The following is a 21012-nucleotide window of genomic DNA, read 5'->3' on the forward strand; positions in this document are numbered from 1 at the left end:
AGGGTTTGGCTGGGGTAGAGTTAATTTTCCTCACAGCAGCTGGGGTTTGTCTCTGTGCTGGAAACAGGGTTGGTAACACAGAAATGTCTGAATTATCACTGAGCTGGGATTACACACAGCCTAGGTTTTTTCTGCTCCTCACCCTCACCAGTGAGGAGCATGGGGGGCTGTCTTGGGTTACAATGTAAAGATGTGCCCAAAAGTCTGTATTCTATCACCATCTGCTGAAACCAGTTAGGGCAGTGATCCTTATCTCTGTGGGAGATATCCTCTGCTAATGGGTCATCTGTCAAAACCAACTGGGGCAATCATCTTTATCTTTCCCATGATCCATCCTCCCTCCAGGAGATATCTCTTGTTAATGGGCCACTGAGTCCCACTGTAAGACTGATAAAATCACATCATCTCATTGGGAGATGCCCCACCCAGGGGGAGGAGCCAAACATTTCCTATCTAGATAAAAACTGAGATTTGCAATACCAAAGCAGCCTTTTCCATTGGTTTCTACAAGATTGCTACATCAACAAGACCACCTCATCTGGATTGCTACCACCAGCAGGGTTGTATTCTGATTCTGTCAGTGATTTTATTATTGCATGTTTTTTATTTTTCCTTTTTTTGTCCTATTAAATTGTACTTCTGACTTGGAGTCTCTCACTGGTTTTGCTTTCAAAGCCATTACAGGGGCACAGCCAGGATCCCAGCTGACCCCAGGGATATCCCAGAGCATGTGGCATCACCCTCAGCATATAAAGCTGGGGGAGGAGGAGAAAATGGGACACGTTTGTCTTCCCAAGGCACTGTGACACCTGATGGAGCCCTGGGCATCCTGAGCTCCTGCCTGCCCATGGGAAGCAGTGAATGAATTCCCTGCTTTGCTTTGCTTGCCCACATGGCTTTTGCTGCACCTGTTCAAACTGTCTTTATCTCAGCCCACGGGTTTTCTCACTTTCCTCTTCCAGTTCTCTCCCTCATCCCACGGGCAGGAGTGGGCGAGTGGCTCCTGGGGCTGAGCTTCTGGCTGGGGTTAAATAACCACAGAAGCACTGAAGCCTGTGGTTGTACAGAACACTGTCCAGGGTGGTCCCCATCTGCAGAAGCATTTCTGGAGGAGCTAATCCCAAAAACAATATCCTTGTCCATTGCCTGCTGAGCAAAGCCTGTCCCTAGCTGAAGATAGAGTTCACAGGGAGAGGAGATGCAACTCAGAGTTCTTCCTTGTGAGCACACAACACCCCTGTGAATAAGGTGCTGTCTCCCTGGGGATAAATATCTTTGCCTTTCCAAGAAATGAGATCAGCAACTCCAGTCATAGTTGGGAAGCACTCTAGAGATTACTGCAGTACAAAGTCTTTTATGCTCTCTTTTTCTTCTCTCAGTCTTGCCAGGGCCTTTGTGTAACATTTGGCTTGCAGGTGGATTGTGCTATTAGAGAATTTCATTTTCAATATTCATCATGCTCATTGCCACCTAATCCTATACCAAGGGGGATATTTTTAAGGGGAAAAAAAAAACAGCTGCTGGATGGAGTGTCTTTTCCTTAATAACTAATCTTTACTGATATTTTTTAAGTCACCTAAATTCCATTTCTCGGGAATTAAATGCTTTCTGCATGCTGTCAAACACAGAAGTCATGTTCCACCCCCCCTCTCCCCTCATCTATGGGGAAATCCCTGATCTCTTGCAGTCATAAGTAATTTAGGATCAGACACAGATGGGTTGAGATGTGAATGCCTCAGGGAGCAACTGAAATAGCTCCCTGATAGACATCACAGGGGCTGAGCACAGCATCCCTCTGCCTTTATTCTGATTATCCTGACTGCTGCCAGCAGCCTCTTGTTTGGAGTTTGTTGCAGTTCTTGTCTCTGCTCTTGCTGCGGATGGTGAGGGCGAGCGCTCTTCATAGATGAATAACCACTAATTTGGAACTGCAGAGCTCTTAATAAGCAGGACTGAGTTCCTCTATCAGTCAGCTCCCAGGGAGGTCACCAGTGAGAGCCAAACAAGGCATGGGAGCCACGAAATTACCTTTAGCAGCTGCCTGACACTCCCTTCAGTGGGTCAGACCTCACCAACATCACTGCAGCCCAGAGTATCTCAAACCTGCAAGGCTGCTGGATAATACTGGATGGTGCTGCCCTCTGCAATCAAAGCTAATTAGGCTTTGGAAAGGCAGATTTTCTCAGGAACAGAGTGAGATTTTGCAGCCCCTGTGCCGTGCCTGATGTAGCAGCCTATCTCAAACAGCTCTGTGAAGAATGCAGATCTCCTGTGAATCTCCATGAAAAGAAGAAATTTCTCTGCTGTTCTACACTCAAGCTTCACCACACACTTCCAGGGCCACACCAACCTTTCTGCCTCCATTTTTACCAAGAACAAGATCTTCTGAGGAAGAACAGAAATGTGGTTGCACCAGGCTGATTGCTCTTAAGGGAAATTCCAGTGTGCAATAGTCAAAGAGCCTCATTTCTAAATTAGCCCAAGACAGGAGAGAGAAACTCTGTGTGGCCTAATTTGATGCCTGCAGCAGAGAGCCAGTGAGCCCTGTGAGACCACATATTCCAGAGAAGAAATGCCAACCTCCTCAAGTTTGCAGTGTTGCAAACAGTGAGATGAATAAGAAAACCCTCTTTTGTAGCACATTTCTTTTTAAAGTTCAACCTTGTTAATGACTGCAAAGTTATTTACATTCTGCTGCCGAAATGTGAGCTGCAGAGGGTAAACACCTAATGGCTGTTCATCCTGTTAATTAAGTACTTTCTGCAAGAGGAAAAAAAAAAAAAGGAGAAATGAGACAAAGTAGTTGGAGGGGGGGCTGTGTAATGTGGGGAAAAGGGACTACACAATTCAACATTCCTCTTCAGACACATCCAAGACTTAATAGGTTTTCTTTGCAGGAAGAATATCCTATCAAAAACAACCAAAAAATAATCAAAAATAGCTGTGAGTAGCAGCAGTGAAGCACTGATGAAAATCCAAATTCCTGCCATCAAGGAGACCACATGGCTGAGCTGGACCAGCCCTTCAGGAAAACCAGGTGCTGCTCAAACTGCTCAAACCCTCAGCTGGCGAATAAAACAAACTCCAGATCCTCCACAGCTGAACATATGGCCTCACAATTAGGCAGGAATTCAGTTTAATCTGTTCTTAAAATATTTCAAATTATGGTGACACATGAATTTTAACTAAAGGTCGCCTATCCATAATAGATCTCCCTGGTGGTAGCATGAACTCAGCTTAAGTGGTAGCAATTGGAAATTCAGCAGTGAGGTGAACACTCACAAAAGGAAAGAGTGAATAACCTCTAAAATCCTGCCACTGTTCCATCAAAATTCATGGGTTTAACACCTTCAAGTTGGATTTGCTTAAATATTTAAATTAAAAGGTCCCTCATATCCTAAGACAAAGATGCTTACAAATCCTGGATACCTACCCATGAAAGAAGCAATTATAAAGTCTTTAAGCTTGAAATTAAATCCATCTCTACCCAGAGTGCTTGAATGTGTGTTTAGCTGTAGGTTTGTATTTATGGCCTGTGTCAGCAGGATTTAGGTGCATTAAATTCTGCACTGAATCAGGGCAAGGTGCTGAATGCTGCTCCTGGAGCAAACACCTCAGAACAGGTTCCTCTGGGCCAGACCCTGAGCAAGAGCCCACCAGGAACACAACTTTCCAGTATTTATTCAAGTAGACAGCAGACTACATTTTAATTTTGATTCAAATTGATTTTGAATTTGATAAATAAATTCCTGAGGGATGTATCCCAGCAAACATCCCAAGATCTCTTACAAAGATGCAGGAGGTCTGGGCTGGGTTTTTCCAAAGGCAGAGTGTTCAGTATGAGCAATACACCCCACAAGGAATTAACTCCCAACACTAACCTGGGTCCCAAGAGCTGAACAGGGGATATTGGACACAGAAGCACTGGAAAAACACTGAAAACTGTTTAGAGACAAATCTATCAGCATTTCCTGAGTGCTCTTCTGAAGGCAGCACTTCAGGAGTTACAGATTTTGGAAGTTAATACTGGGAGCTCTCAGGGGCTTTAGGAGAAGTGGGGAAAGTATTGACTTTTAAGTAAAAGGCTGGGCTCATTGTCTCTAGTGAATTACTAACATTTACATTAAATAAGTGATAAGTAAAGCAAACATGAAAATTTTAAAATCCCTTTATGAGTATTTTTAAATACATACCTCCTTTACCTGGTAAGTGTTAATACAAAGTCCCAAAATTAGTTTTCCTTTGCTTCCTTTCTGACCTGAGACACATTTACATTGAAACTGTAATTTTGGATTCCCTTGCCTTTCTGCCTTACCTTCTCCTGAATGAGTAAATTTACTCCAATACCTACAAAAGAGCAGACTAGCACTCTACAAACACTTCTCACCTCCTTGGGAACCTCCAAAGGCTGCCCTGCTCCTGGGTTGTATCACCCTGGCAGAACACAGCTTTGCTGAGGGAAGTTTACTCAGCCAGCTGGGGTTTGGAGAGAACAAGAACAAAAAATGCAGTCACAGCTTTGAAATGTCAGTCTGCACAAGAGCTCAGTTTGGGCTGACAAACCCTTCCATTCATCTCACCTCTCTGGAGCCACCTGTGAGGTGGTGGCTGCTCCAGTCACCTCATGGAGATGGTGATGGACCTGATTTGAGGTGAGAGGACTGTGCAACCTCAGCTCCTCTCTGAATGGAGCTTCACAACTCGCTCCTCTAAGCCACAGGAGTGAAGCTGAAATTCCCAGAAATCAGCTAAATAACAATGATCACTTCTACATCCAAACGAGAGGATCCACGCCCACAGTATTTCCCCAGAGTTTATTACTTCAGAGTGTCATTCAAAGTATGAAATAACATGATTTACTCTTCTCCACTGACATAAAGCTGACTCTAAATACACTTCAGCCTTTCAGATGTGGGAGCACTGAACACTTGGCTGTTACAACACACAAGGCATCACTTCTCCTCTCCAGTTCTTGTTGTCTATAGAAAGCCCATCAATCATATCCTGTACTTTGGCTTTGGCTTCCCAAGCCTCTTCTCTGGCTGCCTGATGGGGAAACATGAAGTTAAGGGAACTGTCAAACTCACTAAATCACTCTTGAACGCTGTTAAAACACTGGTACCCTCTTTAGCTTTCAACATATTTCCTGTCTTGGTCCAGGAGATCATTAAGTAAGAGGCACAAGACACCAAAAATGACTTAAAGAATGATCCTGGCATTTTCTACCCACTACACATCACCATAACTCAATGCAAGTCCTTGTCCTTGACCTACATACCAGTCTTAGGGTGCTTTTTCAAATTGGTGCATGACAAGATTAGTCAGAGATGATTTTGCTGTCAAAAGACAGAGTTCTGCAGTTCTGTGACAGCTGCAGTGTGTGGCTAACCTTCATCAAGTGAGAACATTTCGGCGTTACGTGAACGATGTACCAAATAATGCTGCTCCTTCAAATAAATATTCCAGTCCACTTTGTCAAACCAGTGAGCCATCAGCCCTCTGAATATTATTTCTTCTTCAGAGTTTGGAGAGGAGTTTAAGATTTAAGTGCCACTTGTCCTACTTTTTGTAACAGGATGATGCAGCTGTACAGGTTGAATTTCTGTGACAATTTCCCAAATTGAACAAAGAGATCTGGCAACTGCACAAGCCCGTACAGGAGGGGCTCTGAGTCATGCACCACCAGTGATCAGCAGGGATGGCTCTTTTAAGGGTGCAAATATAGACAAATCTCCCCACCTGCCATCCCAAATTCTGCCTCTGAGGCTGTTGATAACAGCTCAGTTCGTGCCACGCTCACAGAAGATTTTCTAAGGTGGTCAAGTGCTGCTGGGATGGAGTTTGAGAGAAAACAGCTTCATTTAGCACATGCTCACACAGCAGATGGGAACACTGCTGCAGACAGCAATGAACAAATGAAAGGATGGCTGTTGGGAAAGGGAAGGTCACATCTGGGGACACAGTGCTTTTGAAATCCCTAAATTTATGTTAAGGTTTGTGGCACAGGACAGACAAACTATTCTCACCACAGAACACATTCAGAAATACAGGAGTTCCAGATCACTAGAAACCAAGAAAACCTTCCACAAGGAGCAGCTCTGCCTCCCTCACCTAGTTCTAATAAAGATCTTTCCACGACCTTATTTCCTTCTAGAAACCTGGAAGTAAAATCCTCTTTATAACTCTTCTGAGCTGTGCAGGCTCAAGCAAGACTTTTCATTGTGCCTTTAAAGAGCACAATACAAATATTCAGCCCTGTATCATTATTCCTCCAGGCAGTATGGCAAGAAAACAGACAAACCCACAGGGGAATAACTGAGCTTTGCCTGCAAGCAAAGAAAGATCTGTGGCCATCCATCAAGATACCTGAATGGCTTTCAGAACGAGTAAACAAGGTGCAGGCGAAGAGCTTTGATTCTCACAGACCTCACACTTCATTTTTCATGCATCTCTGATATTTTTATAAGCTCTTTTTGTACCCTAAGTGAAGTGCCCTCAGAAATTTCCCGGGTTTATGCATGCTCCCTGGAGAGGGATGCTGTGCTTCTGACTGCAGCCACAGTTGACACGAGTCAAGACACAGTGGAAAAATATGCAGCATGGCAGGAATGATTATTCACTTGCTTCAGAACTGCATCTCAGGAGGTGCTCGTCTATGTAAATGTCCTGAAAAAAAAAAAATTAAAAAAAAGAGGACTGAAGCTGTTGAAGCTTCATCCTGAAGAGAAAAATGGCAAAGAGCACTGTTTCTAAATTAGAAAAGCAAATAATTCTGCTTCTGTCCTTTCCTGCCATTTGATTAGAGCACAGTGAGGAAGAGAGATGGAGGTTAAGGGTTCTGACAAGGAATTTCTCTGTGTACTCCTTTGATCTAATTCTCTGGAAGTGCTGAGCAATAGAGCCATGGATAAAATAATGGCTTTTTGTTCTGAGTTCCTTGCATTGTGTAGATTTCTCACACATAAACTAAACCTGCCCAGCTATTTGCCAGCACCAGAAAAACGCATTTAAACCCCCACTACTGTGATGTTTCACTTAATTTTGGAGATGTGAATGACCTGTGAAGGAGAGCAGGAAAGCAGGAACAAGCTGAATGTGTATTGCTGCTCCTGTGGCTCAGCAGAATGTTAAATACCAGCAGAAATCTGCCCTTTCAGACCTGACTCACTGCTACACTACAGTTGTTTTACATTATTGGCAAAGTAAAAAAACAACTTAAAGGACATCAAAATTCTCTTTGCATGCTGCCTCTGCTCTGATTCCCTAACCCAGCCACACACCCTGGATACACAACTGTGCTTTATGAGACTGGCAAGATCCTAAGAGATGACTTTTCCCTATCTTTTCTTAGAAATGCAAACAAATTAACAAATGCAGAGCTAATTTGGTGCCAGGAGAGCACAGTGAAGGCTGATCCTCAACAGCTGAGCTATTAGACCCTCAGTACCCTTTCTCCTTCCAAAATTAGTCATGAATAAAAGAACCAGAAAAATAATAATATGAAGACATGCCACACGCTACAGAGAGTTCATGAAAAGGTCTATTAGACCTTAATTACTGTGATCCTTGGAAAATAATTTCTTTAACAGAGAACTGATGTGTCCATGCTGAGTCTATCTCATCGTGTTCCACCATGTTTAGTGCTATCCTCATTTTTGATTCAGATTTTCTGACTGCCATGCAAATAGGTATCACAACCATTAATTCCTTCCCATCTTCCAGAGAAATTATCCTAGTAAGTTGAAACTGAGGACACAACCATTCTACACTTCACATGAGAAGGGAGAGGCAGCTTGAAAACATTGCACAGCATGTTTTTACCATTCACTGCCATAAAATATACTACAAAGCTACCTTGGGGCACATTTTAATCTTTCCTGTGTAATTGATTTTTTTTTTTCCCCCTTCTGTGTAAGCAGTAATTTACCTTCTAGGATTTACGGGTTTATTCAAAACAAACAGGAAAAGCAACAAATGTACTCTCCATTGCTCTGGCTCTCCTCCAAAGTAGAATGGTCTTCTTCCTCATGAGCAACAAGTTTCTCACTTTATAAAATATTTAGCATGGGTCATGTTTGGGACTAATCAAAATTTGTGCCTCCCAAGGGGAAAAAATCTTCAAAACTAGCAAAACATAATGGGAGGTTTTTCCAGCCTTCATAAAGACAAACCCCACAATCTCTTCACCCATCTCTCCTCAACATGAAAAGAATCTTGAAGTTGACCTTATCTTCTTGGTTAAGCTGAAGTGGAATCATTTCATATTTTGGGGAGAAATTTTCACATTTATTCGACTCAAAAAGCTGCAGGAAATTTGTCTGAAATCGATATGAAATTACATATTCTTTGTGCTGAATACAAAGAACTAGCAACTGCAGTAACAATTGACACTCCAGAAAATAACCAAAGTCCTCACTGAATTCTTCTCCTAGACTACCAGAAATTTGACTTTTTTATCTTTGCCAATTTTAAGATGTAAAAAGCTTCTCCATCCAATCTAATCCCATTTAATGTTAAGACATAAAAAGCTTCAGCAGAACAAGATGATCTACTTTTAAAAGTCTGCTGTTTTTCTCTGCAGAAGTGTCTTTCATGAAAACCCAACTTGCTTCTATTTTCCTTCCTGTCCCCACAAAAATCCTCTCAGTCTAATACTCTTCAGTCAGGATTAAAAAACATTTCTCAGTGTCTCCCTGGCAAAGGTTCCTACTCATTTTTTCAGAAGCTGGCAAGGATGTTTGTATCTTCCTTGATGTTTTGTGTTGTGCTAATTACCATGATAAGATGGCCTAATTATTATGATAAGAAAACCCCAGCCACCCTGCAGGATGCTTCAGGGTTTTTTGTGAATAACCAGGTGGGATGATAGGGCTCAGAATCTGCTTTCCCAGCCTCATTCATTCTGCCCCTGCCCACCAGTATTCCACCTGAAAACAGCACTGACTTTAGCTGGCAACACAAAGCATATTTGCTATCATTTTTAGGCTGGAACTGTCATGAATATGTCACAAAACATGGAATTTGTCCATATGCTTGGAATTCAGTCAAATACGCCTAGAAAAAAAATATAAAAACTGTCAAGAAAGCAGGCAACGCTTAAAAAATTTAAAATTAAAAAAGCTTTGGGACTGTTCAGCACCACATTTCAAACACAGTGGGCTGATGCAGACTTGCAGTTTCTGAGTATGAACACAAGGTTTACACCTGGATGTGACACAGTGGGACCAGCAGTGACATGCACACAGCACTGCTGGGGTAACCTGGAGCTTGTGGCTGCACAGTCTGAAAAAACAGAATTAGAATCTCTACTCCTTCTTAGAGTCAGTAAACATTGACCTCATTACCTGGGCTGACCTTCTCTAGAGGAGCCCTTCACTACTTGTCCATGTCCCTAAAGCACTTGTGGTGTTACCCAACCCTGACACAGAGCAAAAACACAACCTGACATGACACCAGCTGTTGTCAGGATGCTGCTGAGAACCAAGAGAGCAGCCCTTCCTCAGGCTGCTCAAGGACAAGAAATTATAACAATGATTAAACACCTGCTGGAGACATGTTGTTTAGCATAAAGCATGTTTTCAAAGAGGTGTTGCCTTCTTGGACCAATGAGTCTTTTCTATTCTGTTTTGCACAAACTACCCTATATAAATGCAGTGTTTCTTTTGAATAAAGCTCTCTTTTTCTTCTCCATTACATGAATAACTATGTTGCATGATCCTTTTCCCTGCTGTCCTACAGCCTCAAATGCACCAACCAGCAAGCTGAAATTCCCCTCCAGCAGCCAGCAAGAGCAGGAGGTTGCCATGTGCTGGACCCCAGGAATTTTGAGGCTTTTGCCTCAATTTTGAGCTTATTGCATAAAAGGGGTGGCACTGGGTGAGTACAACAGCACAAAGGAATTAAAGGAAATCTGCATTTTTCCTTAGCATCCTGCATCCTTCCAAATCTTTGGCTGTTTGCACCTCAGGTGACACCTGCAGCCCTTCAGGGAGGTGAAATGGATCACACCATGCTGGGTCAGTGCTGGATATAGGGAAGACAGTGAAAAAAGGAATGGGACAGGATCTTCTGCCACTCAGGTGACCCTCCAGACACAGAAGAATGTAATACACATTGAAATTCAGCTCCCCAACCAAGCAACTGAATTCCTCCTTCAGATAACCTGGAACATCACCAGCTAGCAGCAATAAATCATCTCCTAAATTCTGCCTGGATTTGGAAAGAGAAAGGAAATCCAGAGCCAACTAATGAAACTGTTGTCAGCATTCCCCTGGGGTTCATGGCCTTTATTGAATCAACTTACAAATCTGTGGATTTGCAGGGCTTCTGAAAGGCTCTGTGCCCTTTAGCTGAAGTATGGCTTCCCTCTCTGGAACTACTCTGGGCAGGAGATTGAATTTCTGGGAATTGCTTCTCAGTTCCTAAAACAGAGATGGGTCGAGGACCAAGGATCAAGAGGTGTCACAGGTGTGAAGAAGTATTTGCACCACATGAGTGTTTTCACAAGACTGCTGGTAACTTGGGGACCTGGGACTCTGGGAGTGCTCCCCACTTCTCCTGCTCTCTTTAGCTGCTGTCACATCTCTGGCCTTTTTGACTTAGTTCTGAATGGGTGCTTGGAAGTCCTTGGTGGCTGCAGAAGTGAATTGTGTGCTGTATTATCTCCTGCACTCCAGTCTTCAGGAGCCAGGCAACCCCTTCTAGCTTTGGGTTCCTGTACAAAAGCAGCCACTGGGAAAAGCTTTCAGGGCAAGCAGACCTGGAAATGTCTGAAGGCTGTTCTTTGTAGGGGCAGGGTTACAATGAGCTTTGAGACAGAAATTATTGGTGCTGAAGAAGACACAACCCACTGCAGCAAGTCCCAGTCCTGTTGCCCCCTCAATTGTCCTCAGCTTCACACTGTCACCAAGGTGCCCTGAGCCCCCTGGCTTGTGACTAATCCATGTGCACATCTAAAAAATCCCACCTGAGAGCCAGCACTGCACAAACACACAGCAACTCGAGAAATGAACTGTTTTCCCCAATACCTTCCCATTTAGGTGACTTACCTCTTTCTGGTGATACTTTATTGCTACCTTCAGCTTTGCCAAGTCGTGACATTTCTGGGGATCCAGCTCTTCGCTTTGATCATCCCTGTGATTGAGAATGATCTCCAGCTCCCGGGAACTCCGTGCTTGATCCAAAAGGTCCTTAGCAAAACGCTTGCACTGCTGTGAGAGCTCTTCATACTCAGCCTTGAACTCATTTTCCACCTTGCTCAGCTCCTTCAGCTCCCAGCCCAGCCGGAATGCAGTCAGGATGGGATCCTCGCTCGATAAGGCAATCAGAGAAGGGCTGGCTAAGGCTTTGTAGATGTTCAGCCTTGACCTGGAATGCCTCAGGCTGTCCACCTCGGAGCTGGAGACACATTCCACACAGTTGCACCTGATCTGGTGTGGCCGTGGGATGGTCACCCGTCTCTGCACCAGCAGCTTGATGATCTCGTAGTTGTTGGTGTGGGCGGCCAGCATGATGGGGGTGATGTCCGGAGTGAACTCCGAGAACTGCGTGTCCATCATCAAGGTTGGAACCTGCATGGAGGGAAAATCACAAGGGGGATAAGTCATATCTCACGTGGAGAAGGAGAATTCAGAAGTCCCTCCTTTGTAATGGGTTAGTTGGACAACTTGTCTTTATTTTTTTCTGCTTTTACTCAATCAGGATTAAAAACACGAAGGAGACAAATTTCTCGTGTTTGTACTTGATTGTTCCTTAAATTTTATCTAAAGTACACAGAGTTCTACAACATTTTTAGCTACCAGCTAAAAGTGAGCAAAATGGAGGTGAATTTAGCTAGTTACAAGGTCTCTTAAAGCTAAACAGTCCAATAAAGAATTAACACCTATATTATTTATACTTTTGACCCAATAACCAAACTCCTGTGACCCTCAGTGCAGCACTAACTGTTCAATCAGAAAGTACCTGAAACCATGAAGAAGGAAGAAGAAAGAGACGTCTTCCATCTTGACCCATACCTATTACTATATTCTAAAATCTCCAAATTCAAAACCCTTCACCATGTGACACCCACACTTCTATTTAACTACACACCTGTGATTTTAACTCCATCACTCGTATTTGGAAGTTTCTCCAAGGGATCAGGTCAAAAGCAGTGTTCTCCAGGGGGTCAGTGTCAGAAAGCACAAAAAGCTCAAAACTCCCAGGTTTCTGGTTTTCAACACTCCTTCATACTTTTGGAATGATGTCATAACAACAGGGTTTTTATGACACCCTCTGTGCTTTAAATGCTGTTGTAGGCAGGCTTATCCACACAGTACTATTCTGGCAAAATCATTTCCCCCCAAATCCTGCAAATCTGCTTCCTCCTGAACCCTCATTCCCAGTCTGGTGTAAAAGTCATACACCAGATGGAAAAAAATGAAAGGAAGGGCAAAAAAAAGGAAGAAAAGAGGCCCAAGTAATTACACAAAAAGAAAGAAAAGCCTAGAAAAGAGTGAACATAGAATAGATTTCCACAATTACCATTATGTGCACTATATATCTGCATCAGCAGGCCAAGAGCCACACACCGACCCTGGTCTGCAGTTGGGCAAAACTCCTCTTCACTTTTGCCTACTGTTTTTATTTGAAAATATTTTTCAGTGTAAGGATACATTACAAAACTGCCCTCAGAATAGACTTGTGGGGTTTTTTTAAAAAACCGATTTGAAAAAAATTAAATGTAAAATTAATGAGCCATAGTCCACTACAAATAAGCCACTCCAGGGTGTGCATTATCCAGCTACTGCTGCACTTCTCAAAAGATGAGCTTAATGCACACCCTGTTGTGTCTTATTACTATATGCAGAGTGTAAAATTAGATGGCAATGCTGTTCCATCACAAGCACCCAGTGTGTTTCCACTGGCAGGCAGGCAGCTCTCTTTGTTGTGTTAATCACTACTCAAACTCTCTGTTCTGCCCTGCCCACTGCTGCTCCAGGCTGGGCTGGGGGAACAGAGGGTCTGCTTCCCTTTGCAAATATAAAAAAATGTCTTGGAGAAATTGCTGCCAAAGTCCTGATGGTAGGAAATGTTCCTCAGTGTGCCTAAACCCAAAAGCAAAGCAGGGATGGAGGAGCACAGGGTGGGAAATCCTTCTGTGGGATACACCTAAAGCTGGTGATGAGACCCCCAGTCTTGGAATCTCATTTTCTGGGAGTTCAGAGCACTGAAGAGCCAAAGCTGATCAATAAATCTTTACCCAGCATGACAGAGACAGTCCATGACACACAGCACACTCCCAAAGGTGCTGCCCACACTGGGTGGCTGCAGGCACTCTGGGGAATAAATCTGCTCCCCTGGATGTGGCACATGAGGATTTAAATCCCTGTCAACCTGCAGACACTCAGGCGTGGGGAAGCTTGGCTCAGCAGGCTGGTCCCCACAGAGGAGGGAGAAAGGGAGAGGAAACAGTCCTGAGGATTTGCTGTGGGTCATGGAGGGCTTGGTGGCTCTGAGCAAGGTTGGAGAAATGTATTTTAAGATATCCAGGAACAAATGGCTGAAAGCAGTTCTCTGTGCAAGGTCTTGCACTCTCTTCCTTTCCCTTTGCTCACCTCGTTTAGGTAGTTTGTTAAATGTCGAGAGAAAAGTGTGGGTTTTTATTTTTTCTCTTTCTTAGAAGCCTTTTTATTTTTTTAAGACCTGATGCTTGAATATAAGTGCATTTCTCTTTCTTCCTGCCCTTTTTCAGTCACTGACTGGCTGCTGTATTCAGAGCCTGTGCCTCAAAGGAAGAACTCTTTTCCTCCTCTATCTCTTCTATTACTGTCAAGTTTAATCTTGTTTTTCTATATGGTAGCTACTGTACCCAGGGCTGCAAAAAGGATTTTCAGCTTTACACAGATGAGGAATTCATGTTGCCTGGAATATGAAATGGGTACTTGAGGAGAAGGTAGTGATGTTACAGGTGGGGATAGTGTTAATCTTGTCTGCTCCAGAGGATTTCTAAATCTGGATCTGGGGCACTCAAAATGGCTTTCCCAAGGTTTGGGATGGAATGAAGTGATCTCTGATCCTTATTCTGGCTCACATCACAAACCCCAGCACAGAGCTCTGCCTCCTGAGGACTCCAGCAGTGCTAGTGAAGGTGTGTACTCCTGGGTAACTCACAGCACTTTTAATTAAGGGATAAAGGGGAAATGGTGATGCAGAGACACAGAGGCTCCTGAGGAGCAGATCAGTGCAAAGCCTCCAGTCTCAGGAGCTGGAGCTGTTTCTGAGCAGCAAAGCCAAGCATCACATCACAGAACAGGGACAGTGTGACCAGGGGCTGCTGCAGCCTCTTCTCTGTGTCTGCCTGACCCACAGGCCATGAACTGGCCCAAAACTACCTGTCTCATGCTAAACATTTTTGCTGTCTTCTCACACAGTGTTTTTTGATAACCTGCATCCTAAACTGTCTGTTTTAAAGCTCTGCAAAGCCTTTGGTCAAGGGCTGAGTTCTCTCACTGGAGAGATTACAACAGCACTGATGTTCCTCCTGTGATGCTCTGCCCAGCTGAGTTCATGTTTTGATCAACTTCTGTGTCTTGGGTTAACCTGCAGAGATTGGAGCAGAAGAGGGACAATTTATTACACCCCAAAGGCTCTGCTGAGCTCTTCCAAGGTCACTTTCATTAAGTGACCTGAAAAACAAAATTCTTTTCCATTAACCTCATCACCTGACTCCAGCTGTTAACCAGAGTCCTTCAGCACCTTACTGCCACTACCTACAGGAGCAAACACCTTGCCTGCATTTCATCTTGGTGCTTTTCATTTGAGAAATTAATGCTACCATTAACAAGTGACTGAATGCTTGTTATCATCTGCCTGGATTTTTAAGCCTCATAAGGTGGCCTGCTTACCCCTGTACCAGTGCTGCTCTGGAAGATGCTGCAGTGAGTGAAAAATCCCCTTTATTTGAAAAGGAGGGTGAAGAAACAAGCTTAATTCATTAAAGGAGAAGGATTAGCTCACATAAAAGCACTGTTCAGTACAGCTAAGCTCTCCTCTGAATGGAAAAAGAAGTTTTGCAGAAAAATAGTGCACTGCTGGAAAGGAGCTCTGGATAGAAAGAGAGCAGGAATCTCTGCTGTTAGTGTAAGAAGAATTAAACTACAGAAGAAAAAAAATGAAAAAAGCTGGCACTGAAGATCTGGTGGCCTTGTAGATCTTTCAGGAGTTTTACTCTGAATTTAATCTAGTTTGGTGTTTGTTCCTGGAGCAGCTCCTCTGGTTTAGTGCTGTGTAAAGATAACCCAGCTCAAGTGCTCCAAGAGTGCTCAGCAATGTGAACCACACTGCAATAAATGAGAAAACTAAGGGAATTCAGCTCAAAAACATTCTCCTCAGCCAAACTAACAGATAATGCACCTCTTGCCTTTTATGGATAATAATATTTTGTCTGTAAATAACTCATAATGCTTTCACCTGTAACACTGGGAATTGCCCTGTTTTCAAACCATCTGCATTTCATAAACTATCATCTCCCCTGGATCAGTGCAATAAATTGTAAGTATAACCATGATAAACTGTAAATGCATTAATCTGCATTATTTTCAGCTTGTATAACTTCTTGACTCAGCTGTGCATTACAGAAGATTTCCTGACTGCCAACACAAACTTGTGTAAGCCTCACTGGAAAGCTACAAATATACAGCTTTCTAAACTCCCTTTAGGCACTGGAAGCAACCCTATGTGGGAAAATGGTAGATGGCTGTATCAATTTCAGCATTTATTTTAGGTGATACAGTCGTGTGGGCTTCACTAGCTCAGCATCAGTGATGCCAGTATTTATATTAATAGGGAGTTTGTGGTTTTTTTTCTCTCAAGAGCAGTTCATCGACTGAAATGATGTAATTTGGTTAATGAAATATAATGAACAGCACAAACTGCTATCTAAAAAAGATAGTTTAGGGGGTTTTGTACTGTTATTCATGATTTTGTAACTTTGGCATAAGGCACACATTGTTGTAGTTGTATTTATGGGCAAACTCTGCTGTTATTGAAGTGTTCCACTGATCCCAATACAGCTGTCCCAGAATATCCAGTTGAAGAAAAGGCTCTGTCTGGTCTAAAATCTCCTCAGTGACTTACAAATGTGCCTGTAAAGTCAAATAAAATCTCAGCTCCTCACACTGATACTGCAGAACAGTGAAAATTAGTACCCTTTAATGCCTTGCAGCAAGCCAAATGCTGATACAAGGTTACCAGATGGGCAGATTAACACTAAAATAGGTGCATTTGAATTTTAAAAAAGCATGCTACAGAATCACAGAACTGCTAATAATTGCTAATTAATGTAATGCACTGCTACTGAAATAATGTGAAAAACTACAGCTGTGACATCTGTATAACCAAATATCCTTCCCCACAGCCAGTAAACAAAAGTAAAACACAGATAGATCTGCTCTGGATTCTTCCAGCTTTAATTTAGCTTCATATCCATGTGTTTAGAAATGGAGGCAGGCCCAAGGGATTCTTCCTCAGAGCTGAACTGAAACCCAGTGCACTTGACAGTGGCAGAGCTGCATCAGAGCTTGTGCTCAGCCATGTGTTTAGGAAATGCAGCACAGCCAGAGAGACTGTCAAAAGATGTCACCATTTGTGGCTGATGCTACATAATAACTTCTGCTGGGCATTAAAAAAAAATAAAAATAATAATAATAAAAAAGAGAGATTTGGAGAAGAGGAAAGGAGTTAGGAAATATGCATTTTAATGGCCTGTGGCAAGTTCCTGCAGTCAGAGCTCTGTGTGTGTCTGTGCCTCTCTCTCCTGAGCCCTCTCCTCTCCCTGCCCGTGGAGGAGATGACATGAGGCACTTGATGATGAAATGAAGGAGTGCAGCCACTGTGGCTGATTCTGCAAGGCACACAGGGATCCTGCCAGAGTTACCTCGTGTTTGAACCTTTTGGGCTGAGCTGGAGAGCAGCCTGAGCTCACTCAGCCCTGAATTCCCTGAATTCCCTGAATTCCTTCAGAGCCCCTGAATCCAGCAGGGACATGGGCTGGTGAGTGCTGCCCTACCCAGAGGGGGCTGCAGCCCCTCCTGGCTCTGCCTTCTCTGTGCAGGAAACTTTTCAAGGCTGTTAGCCCTGGTTTGTCACATTTTATGTGATGTTATCTCCAGGGAACATCACACACCTGCACAGTCTGGGGCTCGCTGAACCCCACACAAACACTGAACAAACACAGCACAAAAGTTCAGGACTGTCACAAACCCAGGCAATGGTGAAGGTGCTGAAGTGACCTAAGTGATGTGGGGATCTGGCTCACAGCCTGTTATGGGTCCAACAAAAATGCAATATTCTGGATCTTCCCAAAATGCAGAGATTCCCTGGCTGCTTGCTGGAGCTTTTCCTGAGACTGTGGCACCAGCACAGGTGTAAGCCCAGAATTACTGACATGGCAGTGAGCTGAATTCTCTCCTCAAGACTGGGTAGGCAGACTAGTTGGCATATTCCTGATGGCTGGGGTTTTCTCCCCTCATTTGGAAACACAAAATGATGTTTGTTTGGGTTTTTTCACCTTTCTTCATTACCATTTTAAGAGTTACTCTGTGATAGGAGCAGCTGCTCTGAGTAAAAGTTATTAGGGTTTATTCCTTATTTTTAATGCACTTTTTAAGCTTTGAAGCAAATTTTATTAAAGAGCTGGCTTAATCCAGTCCTATAAATTTCTTAACTACTCCCTAGAATGCTACCCTACAAAGGACCCTAGAATGTTGCTGCATCTGAGATTTTTTTCATTTTATGGATAAGCTTTCCCCTGACCCGAAACACAAATGAAATAAAGGCAGCCCATGGTTATCTGGAAAATTTTCAGGCTCTGCCTTCAAGGTAATCTCTATTTTATTATGGCTACTATTCTTCTAATATTTTTTAGGCTTTATTCTGGGAGGGAGAACTGTCCAGCATTTTGATTCATTTTTCTTGGTCTCTGTATTATCTATTCTTAGTGGTAACAAGGACAAGGTGTGCTAATATAGGTTAATAATCACACTATCTACAGCCTTTTATATCATCTTTGTACATAAAACATCCTTTCTTCCTGTACTTCATCACCTTGTGCAGATGAGAGATGTTTCATTAAGTTTAGGTGAGGTATTATGTTGCTAACAGGGCTTGAAGAGGGAGGGCTTTTTCCTTGGGTTGTGTTCATATTCAATCACATTCCTTTAGAAAAAAAAATTAAATCAGATTGGATCCTGAGAGGGTGTCAGGGAGAGCAGTGAGTTACTGCACCTGGCACCAGCCCAGAGCTGCCTGATGGTGCACAAAACACACCCTGATGCTCACAGACCAGGAGTTCATTATTCCCCATTCTGATTGTTAAGCTGTGCTTCTGGCACTGTTGTTTTACCAACCAAGAAGAAGCTGTGCCTTCTGAAAAGACCCCAGAGTCTGCAACAGTAAAGAAATGACAACCTAGACAGGTGGCAGGGGCTTGCATGAGAAAAAAAAATAAAAAACTGTGTGGTTGTGTCTTCCTTTATTCCCACTCAGTGACTTCTGAAATTCTCAGTGCTTGGAAAGCCTCTGGGCAATGCTGTGCCCCTGCTGCAGAGCCTGGCACTGCCTCACCATCTCCTGCCTGAGGAGGACTTGGAGCTCACCAGCCCTCTCTCCCTGCCACGAAATAAGTACCAACAATTGACACGGCCCTGAGCCTCTGGAGCAGCTTTCCAGCCTCCTCCCAAGGCAATGACAGAGCAAAGACCTTGGATCACAGCATTTCCTCACTGCAGCAATTCAGAGACAAGAAATACTGCTGCCTTTCTGGAACTCCACTGCCACCAGAGTGCTGCCCCACCAGGCAGAATTTTGCCATGGATAGCAAAATACTGCTCATAAAGGGATAAACAAGCCATAAATGTGACTTTGCCAACCCAGCACAGCTCTGTTAAACAGCCAGGTACGGGCTGAGGGACTCCTGCTAAGCTGCCCTGCAGTTCTTCACAAATCTTTACAGATCCCAGAACTTTGTTTTGGAGGAGCCTGTAATTTATTACATCCACTTTTAAGCTTCCCTTGGAAAAAAGTGTGTTGTAACTATTGCACCAGAAGAGTTTTCCACAAATCTGTATCAGGGAATCTGAACAGGCAGGACAAACTTCTGGGTTTGGGGTTTCAGAGGCAAACGTGTTGGGTGGTGTCAGGGGATGCTGTAACTGGGGCTTAGGAGCAAAGGGAGGTGGGTACAGTGGGCACATTCATGGATGCTGGGTAGATAATATGCTTTTTTGAAACTAAACTCCTTAATCAACAGATCTACAGAGAGCCCAGAAGTTTACTTGTGTAGCAGCACAAACAGGACTTTTTTCCCCTGTAGTAATTCATCCACACAGCTGAATCCTGAGAACCCATCACATGTGGCTGAAAATTCACTGTACAGCAGGCCCAGAGCAGGCTAAGAACACTCCTACAGACCAATAATGACAATTCTCTTGGAAAATCCCTGACTTCTCACCTGTCTGTATGTTCAATTAAAAGCATGGCATGTTTGTGCAGGCTGTGATGCAGCTCTTGGCTTGACCCCCACCAGCACCCTAGGAAATAATAGCAGATTTTATGTTGACCCAGGAGAAGGAGCCTTATTGCCACTGTCAGAAATCTGGTATCTGTCACTGTCTTAATCTTGATGCTACTTACTGGGTCCAGAAGATGTTTCACCCCTGTTCTTTTTTTTTTTTTTTTTTTTTTTAATTTAAGATTCTTTGGGGACTGAGGCAATGGGGAGGGAGGAAAGAATTTCACAGTTAAATGTAATCATTAGCTGAAGTGATCTTTGATTTCTCTGTTGTTTAGTTTAATTAGATGGAATTCATTTTGAAGGCAGCCACCAGTGTCAAAGGCATGTTAACTATAACTGTGAATTATTACTGCATCAATAAAAATAATGAAAAGCTTGGGTGCTAATGGAGCCATTAGGCTTTGAAGCTGCTTCTCTGTTTTCAGACATGATCCTTCTTCCTTATTGTGCCTTTCAAATATTTCCACACTGAGAATCCGTGGCCATATTTTTCTTAACTGGTTCTATTCTTCAGAACCTCCTCTTGCTCAGGAGTGCTTCTAACCAAGATTTTATATTGTGAGATTTTTGACAACTGAACTGCTTCTTTTGACTTAAAACAGTCCCATTAGTGGTTGCACAGGGCTGTGAGCTTGTGCCATCAAGTCTAAAATCAAGGTTGTCACAGATAAGGGCTAAACTTTACACTGGTTTCTGCACACAGGACAAAAACCCTGTGTGAGTAGGGAAATTAAGCTAAATCACATTTTCTCAAGAAAGTGACTGGATTTGGGCAAGAATAAAATGGTTTAATGCAACCTTTCTTTTCTGTTTCACAAAAAGCTGTCTCTACAGTGTTGATCTGTGGGATCTGAACAAAGATTAAGGTGGATTTTCACTCATCAGCTCACCTAAAAGAGGATTTTTGAGGTCAAATTTTAGGATCACTAACACTATCCAGTGGAGCAATCTTCTACCAATCTTATGATTAGCAACAAAGACAGAAAACTTGCCTTTTATTCTCTATAGTTTCCTCTTCACAACCACACTCTTCCAAAAGCTGTAACTGCAAACTCCTTCTTTTGGAACACATATGGATCACAGGGATTCAGATTTGAACCATCAGAACAAACCAAATCACAGGCACAAACCCCAAGATCCCTTTCTTTTTTAATTCTCATTATTGAGGAATTGCATTTGTAATCCCATCTGTGAACCAGCTTAATTTGGAGCCATCTGCCACGAGAGAGAGAATTGCTAAATTTGCCAGATACCAGAGAGAAGCTCGTACCCTCCTTATGTAAACAGCTGATGTCAGCTCTGATTGTTGTGAAGAAAACAGCCACTGTGGAGGTGCTGGAGTAATTCAGATGATTGATTACAGCTCCTTAAAGAAGGGAGGAGGGCAGGGAAGCAGGAGGGGTCTGAGAGATGTGATGCACCTTCAGGGGGCTGCTGCCACCACTCCAGCACAATTCAAC

At 43.2% G+C, this 21012-nt stretch overlaps 1 protein-coding gene across 1 annotated transcript in view; it reads right to left on the minus strand.

Moving 5' to 3' along the window:
* TRPC5 (transient receptor potential cation channel subfamily C member 5) overlaps window positions 1-21012 on the minus strand; it is a 90176-nt gene that overhangs the window by 36209 nt on the left and 32955 nt on the right. The window contains exon 3 of the mRNA XM_079318758.1: window positions 11049-11570. Coding sequence (XP_079174884.1) covers window positions 11049-11570 — 522 coding nt within the window. The remainder of the gene's footprint in view (window positions 1-11048; window positions 11571-21012) is intronic.

Source organism: Erithacus rubecula, assembly GCF_903797595.1.
Source record: "Erithacus rubecula genome assembly, chromosome: 15".
Classification (NCBI taxonomy): Eukaryota; Metazoa; Chordata; class Aves; order Passeriformes; family Muscicapidae; genus Erithacus; species Erithacus rubecula.